Source organism: Perca flavescens, chromosome 7, assembly GCF_004354835.1.
Source record: "Perca flavescens isolate YP-PL-M2 chromosome 7, PFLA_1.0, whole genome shotgun sequence".
NCBI lineage: Eukaryota > Metazoa > Chordata > Actinopteri > Perciformes > Percidae > Perca > Perca flavescens.
Window position 1 is genome coordinate 35,759,394 of NC_041337.1, and position 7,500 is coordinate 35,766,893.

General features: G+C 43.9%; 1 protein-coding gene across 2 annotated transcripts in view; it reads right to left on the reverse strand.

Annotated features, from left to right (window-relative positions):
• cxxc1a (CXXC finger protein 1a) overlaps positions 1–7,500 on the reverse strand; it is a 30,780-nt gene that overhangs the window by 22,583 nt on the left and 697 nt on the right. For both annotated transcript variants that reach the window (XM_028584061.1, XM_028584062.1), the window contains exons 2-4: positions 7,342–7,442; positions 5,878–6,026; positions 3,293–3,448 (exon numbers count right to left, since the gene is read on the reverse strand). In XM_028584061.1, the coding sequence (XP_028439862.1) occupies positions 3,293–3,448; positions 5,878–6,026; positions 7,342–7,442 (406 nt within the window). The remainder of the gene's footprint in view (positions 1–3,292; positions 3,449–5,877; positions 6,027–7,341; positions 7,443–7,500) is intronic.

Genomic DNA, 7,500 nt, shown 5'->3' on the forward strand with positions numbered 1-7,500 from the left:
GCACCTTTAAGAAAAAAAAGTGGATCAAAGTGGTTTACTTCATAGGCTGTGTACCTGTGTTGTTACATCTCCTGGGTCACATGACCAAAATATGTGTCCTGGGATTGGTTCAAAACTTAATTTGTTGGTAGAGGTAATACACAAATACATATTTTTTCAATTTCACTGAAAAATAAAAATTATTTTAATACTCTGAGACGATAAATTGTTAACAGCTCTGCCTCATGTCTTCTTAAAGTGTATAATGTTGTCAGAAATGTCTGTTTCTGGGGCGACCTCTAGCTCACCCAGTAAGAGCGTGTGCCACCATGTAGTCTGAGTCCTTTGCAGTGGCCCGGGTTCGAATCCGACTTGCGGCCCTTTTCTGTATGCCCCCCCCCCCTCTCTCCCCTTTCCTGTCTCCAAGCTATCCTATTGGGGTCAGTCTATGTTCCTGCAGCCCTATGTTCCCACAGCCCTATGTTCCTGCAGCCCTATGTTCCTGCAGCCCTATGTTCCCACAGCCCTATGTTCCCACAGCCCTATGTTCCCACAACACAGCCCTATGTTCCCACAGCCCTATGTTCCCACAACCCTATGCTCCCACAGCCCTATGTTCCCACAGCCCTATGTTCCCACAATCCTATGTTCCCACAGCCCTATGTTCCCACAGCCCTATGTTCCCACAACCCTATGTTCCCACAGCCCTATGTTCCCACAGCCCTATGTTCCCACAGCCCTATGTTCCCACAGCCCTATGTTCCCACAACCCTATGTTCCCACAACTCTATGCTCCCACAGCCCTATGCTCCCACAGCCCTATGTTCCCACAGCCCTATGTTCCCACAACCCTATGCTCCCACAGCCCTATGTTCCCACAACACAGCCCTATGTTCCCACAGCCCTATGTTCCCACAACCCTATGCTCCCACAGCCCTATGTTCCCACAGCCCTATGTTCCCACAATCCTATGTTCCCACAATCCTATGTTCCCACAGCCCTATGTTCCCACAGCCCTATGTTCCCACAACCCTATGTTCCCACAGCCCTATGCTCCCACAGCCCTATGTTCCCACAGCCCTATGTTCCCACAGCCCTATGTTCCCACAACCCTATGTTCCCACAACCCTATGTTCCCACAACTCTATGCTCCCACAGCCCTATGCTCCCACAGCCCTATGTTCCCACAGCCCTATGTTCCCACAACCCTATGTTCCCACAACCCTATGCTCCCACAGCCCTATGCTCCCACAGCCCTATGTTCCCACAGCCCTATGTTCCCACAACCCTATGTTCCCACAGCCCTATGTTCCCACAACACAGCCCTATGTTCCCACAGCCCTATGTTCCCACAACACAGCCCTATGTTCCCACAACCCTATGTTCCCACAGCCCTATGTTCCCACAACACAGCCCTATGTTCCCACAGCCCTATGTTCCCACAACCCTATGTTCCCACAACCCTATGCTCCCACAGCCCTATGCTCCCACAGCCCTATGCTCCCACAGCCCTATGTTCCCACAACCCTATGTTCCCACAACCCTATGCTCCCACAGCCCTATGCTCCCACAGCCCTATGTTCCCACAGCCCTATGTTCCCACAACCCTATGTTCCCACAGCCCTATGTTCCCACAACACAGCCCTATGTTCCCACAGCCCTATGTTCCCACAACCCTATGTTCCCACAACCCTATGCTCCCACAGCCCTATGCTCCCACAGCCCTATGTTCCCACAGCCCTATGTTCCCACAGCCCTATGTTCCCACAGCCATATGTTCCCACAGCCCTATGTTCCCACAGCCCTATGTTCCCACAACCCTATGTTCCCACAGCTCTATGTTCCCACAGCCCTATGCTCCCACAGCCCTATGTTCCCACAGCCCTATGTTCTCACAGCCCTATGTTCCCACAGCCCAATGCTCCCACAGCCCTATGCTCCCACAGCTCTATGTTCCCACAGCTCTATGTTCCCACAGCCCTATGCTCCCACAGCCCTATGTTCCCACAGCCCAATGCTCCCACAGCCCTATGCTCCCACAGCTCTATGTTCCCACAGCCCTATGCTCCCACAGCCCTATGCTCCCACAGCTCTATGTTCCCACAGCCCTATGCTCCCACAGCTCTATGTTCCCACAGCTCTATGTTCCCACAGCCCTATGCTCCCACAGCCCTATGTTCCCACAGCCCAATGCTCCCACAGCCCTATGTTCCCACAACCCTATGTTCCCACAGCCCTATGTTCCCACAGCCCAATGCTCCCACAGCCCTATGTTCCCACAGCTCTATGTTCCCACAGCCCTATGCTCCCACAGCCCTATGTTCCCACAGCCCTATGTTCTCACAGCCCTATGTTCCCACATATCTAGGACATTTTCAATATTAGGTTTTGTGTTCCTACATTTCCCTTCAATGTAAGCCCTATCCTCTCACAAGATTTTTGGAGGGTTAGGATTAGGGGTTAGGGGTTACTACTACACTTACAGTACAGGCCAAAAGTTTGGACACACCTTCTCATTCAATGTGTTTCCTTTTTATTTTCATGACTATTTACATTGTAGATTCTCACTGAAGGCATCAAAACTATGAATGAACACATATGGAATTATGTACTTAACAAAGAAGTGTGAAATAACTGAAAACATGTCTTATATTTTAGATTCTTCAAAGTAGCCACCCTTTGCTTTTTTTGGTAACTCTGCAAACCCTTGGTGTTCTCTCAATGAGCTTCATGAGGTAGTCACCTGAAATGGTTTTACCTTCACAGGTGTGCTTTGTCAGGGTTAATTAGTGGAATTATTTCCCTTATTAATAAAAAAGCAAAGGGTGGCTACTTTGAGGAATCTAAAATATAAGACATGTTTTCAGTTATTTCACACTTTTTTGTTAATTCCATAATTCCATATGTGTTCATTCATAGTTTTGATGCCTTCAGTGAAAATCTACAATGTAAATAGTCATGAAAATAAAAAGGAAACACATTGAATGAGAAGGTGTGTCCAAACTTTTGGCCTGTACTGTACATTTAATGTTTGCAATAAACAAAGAGATGGGCGCACCAGATTTATCTAAAAGCTCATTTCCATCTGTAGTCCATTGCTACTGGATACTAGGTTGGGTGTAATTGGCTACCAAATTGGGAGAAAAGGGGAATCTAATCTGATTCAAATTCATGGAAAAAACGCACCAGCGCCAGGCGCTTCACACAGGCGTGCTTTTAGATCGTTAAAATAGGGCCCCGAGTCTGAATAGAACAACAGAAAGACCTTTCACCTCATCAGGAACAACAGAAAACTGTCTGTCTGGTCACTCACCCGGGCTCGGACCTCGCACTGCCGCATGCGGCACTTCTGCCGGATTTTGTTTGGACCTCCGAACTTCTTCATGTCTTTACAGAAGTCACACTGAGCACAGTCCTCCGTCCTCAGACAGGCGTCACACTCCCCACACATCCGGGCTGAGCGCTTGATCTGAAACACACAAGTTATATTTGCATAGTACTACAGTTGAAAATTAGCTGACTGGCTAACACTGGCGCATTTACAGAAATGTTGATTAATGTGTATTGTCCTAATATAAATAAGTAGTGTGTGTTACAAGTCGACCGATACCGATAGCTTAGGTTGGGCCATATTTGCCGATAACCGATTAATCGACCGATAGTATTTAGAATTGATACTGGATAAAAACAAACATGAGACTCCACGAAAAAACAGTGCTGATCTTTATTATAAAAATAAATAAAAACTGTATTGAACCATGAAAACATGCTAAATGAAATAAATATAAATATTTAAGTCAATAAAAGACATTAATTCAAACTGAAACAAAAAGTAATAAATAACAAATAAAAACAGTTAAACTGTCGGTTTAGAGCGGTAACAGACGATCTCTGACCTGGAGGGATCTATCTTTCCCACTATATACTCGTTATATATCTTATATACCTTCCCATTGGTTGAAAACATAAACAAAGGCATCATGGGAGATTCCCTTGTCGGTAGCACCTACTGTCTATGGGTAGCACGGAGTTAGCGGCAGAAATGACCGAAAACGTGATGAATTATGGACATCAGGTGGATAAATCTCGGATGTAACAGTTTGGATTTAATGCTCAACAACCCCGAAAAAAGACCCAAGTTCCATCTGGAGAGAAGATCACCTGTAAAGGCTAGAAAGAGCCTCTAGAGGCCAGCAGAGCCTTCTCAGCTCTCACGTACCGTGTAATGAATGACAGCGCACACTTCTCAGCCGCTCCAGCAACAGACGCAACCAGGAAAAAACTATCGGTGTGGATTTTTGCCGATAACGATAGTTCCACAAATCGACTATCGGTGCCGATTAATCGGCGCCGACAGTATATGTGAGCTTGCTGCTTGTACGGCAACTGTGTACTTTGTTGAAATGTTGAGGCCGGTTTAGAAGTAGAAACATATTATTACTACACTTATACACAGTAGGGCTGCTCCCTGTTAGTCGATTAGTCGACTAATTGGTCGTTTTGGTCTTCGTCAACTTAGATCTCTTTAGTCCATTAGTCATGTCTGATGCTTTTCTTCATGCTGAATGACTTATTTCCAAGAAACGGACGAGCACATCTCTGGTAAACACAAGAATTAAAGTGGTGCTTTTATCACGTCTCTTAGTGGAGAAACTCAGATTTACAGATCTGTCGATTAAATCAACTAATCGATTAATCGGTACAATTGAAGGAGTGTTAGTCGACTAAGAAGTTCTTCAATCGAGCACAGCCCTAGTACAGAGCTATATTCTAGTGCTCTTCATACTATTCATCCTGCACCTACACTTATTCTATACTCTTATAATGTTACCACACTGTACATATCTGTACAGTGTAAAAAATCGATACAGTTTAGTATGGCGATATTTTCCGTGACAAAACTGTATCGATACACAGACGCCAAGTATGGATCTTTTATTATATGTGTGTTGGTCAGTTTGTCTGCTTGACAATCCCATTTTGCAGCAATAAAATTGAAGTGAGATGAACAAACAGAGAAATGTATCTTTTTAGATAAAACAGATGTTGACAAAGTTTTCTTTTGGGGACATCATTTGAAATTGGGAAAAATTTGAAGTTGGGGAAAAAAGGTAATAAGTTGCAATATATTGTAGAATATTGCAATATCTTTAAAATCGCAATAATATTGTATCGTGACATGAGTATCGTAATGATATCGTATCGTGAGGCCTCTGGTGATTCCCACCCCTACTGTACATACTGTACATATCGGTCTACATGGTTCATACTGAATATCCATATTTATTCTATTTTTCTTATATATATATATATATATATATTATTCTTACTACTAGTATAATGTCACTGCTACTACATTGCACATATCTGTACGTGTTTATATACATACATACATTGTTCATATTTCATAGCCATAGAGTTTTTTTGTGATTGTTGCGGGGCAAAAATTCTTGATTATGCGGCACGTTTTCTCAAAAAATGCGATGGAATATGCTCTATATGATATTTATGCAATTTTATGCGATGATTGTGGGAACTTGCAAAAACTGTGGTTTGATGATAAAGAGAAAAAACAGTGATTCACATTTTTTTTCTTTTTCATCAAACTGCAGTTTTTGCAAGTTCCCGCAATTTCATCGCATATAAATTGCATAAATATCATATAGAGCATATTCCATCGCATTTTTTAAGAAAACGTGCCGCATAATCAAGGATTTTTGCCCTCAACAATCACAAAAAAAACTCAAACTGTGTGTTTTCTGGAAGGACTGCAAGGACCTGTGAGCCCCGCCTCCTGTCAGTCTAGTTGCCAGGTTACCTGTGAGCCCCGCCTCCTGTCAGTCTAGTTGCCAGGTTACCTGTGAGCTTCGCCTCCTGTCAGTCTAGTTGCCAGGTTACCTGTGAGCCCCGCCTCCTGTCCATCTTGGCCTGGGGGGTGGAGCTGCCGTCTCCATCGGGTTTGTCCTCCATCTCCGGCTCTGACTCTTTCTCTTCCTTCTCCTTGTTCTTCTTTGGACCGTATTTAATCTCCAGAGACAAGTTTTTGTCTGCAGAAAACACAACACATAGCTAACACACAGCTAACACACAGCTAACACATAGCTAACACACAGCTAACACACAGCTAACACACAGCTTACACACAGCTTACACACAGCTTACACATAGCTAACACACAGCTAACACACAGCTAACACACAGCTTACACACAGCTTACACACAGCTAACACACAACTTACACACAGCTAACAGCTAACACACAGCTAACACACAGCTTACACATAGCTATCACACAGCTAACACACAGCTTACACACAGCTAACAAACAGCTACACACAGCTAACACACAGCTAACAGCTAACAAACAGCTAATGCACAGCTTACACACAGCTAACGCACAGCTTACACACAGCTAATAAACAGCTAGCACACAGCTAACAAACAGCTGGACTCAAACCAAAGATTATCTATAAGCTACTAAAGATGTACACAGTTAAAAGACATATTTAGCATCACAAACAACGCAGTTTTGGGCGTTAGGGAACGTTAGCTGAAGTTAGCTTCTCTGTCTTGCCAGATCTAGCGAGAGTTCGTTCCTGAGACCGAAACGGGTCTCAAACTAAGTTAATTTTCTCCTGGTTTTTCCGTCTGAAAAATGCTTTTTTAGAGTCAGAACGTTCTGGAGATATGTGGCTTGTAAGAAATGGGTCCAATGTTTACTTTGGTGACTACGGGGCCAAAGGATGGGTGATACGCACACACAGTACGTGAGACACATTTACTGCCAAGAGAAATCTCAATCATTCCCAATCTTACAGAGACGGAGAGTGTAGGTATATGTAAGGAGATAACATAGACACAGGCTAATTACTGATCACTAACATGCTAGTTAACATTAGTAATTACTGATCACTAACATGCTAGTTAACATTAGTAATTAAACCTAAACAGCTAATGGAAGTCCAAACTGCCTGTGAGCTTCTCCTGTACTATACGGTAATTCCTCTACTGTGTGACAGTAAGTCTCGTGGTTATGACCCAATCGTTAGCCTATTTTTATAAAAGCGTCTGCTACGGAGCCATAACGTGAGCTACGAGGTAATGGAGCCTTTTATACATTGTCGTGTTTCTTTAGAAATAAACAACGGAGAAATACAGTCTTTAAACGCTTCAGATGTAAAGTTATTCTCTGTCAAAGTGACGTCAGAATGAATGGGAGTCAACGGGATGCTAACGGGAGGTGATGGCTTGGTAGCATCAAAATGGCTCCATCGGAGGTTCGAGTTCCCCTTGGTCTGAACGTGAAGAGATATGAAGAATATCAGCTGACTGATTCTTTATATTATTTTAGATATTACTGACCTTTGCAGGACGGACAGTACCACACTCGGATGGATTTAGCCGATTTTTCCGAAACTCCTACACACTTCCCATGAAACCACTCAGAGCAGCTGTCACACCCTCTGACAGACAGACAGACAGACAGATAGAGAGATAGACAGGCGGACAGACGGGCAGACA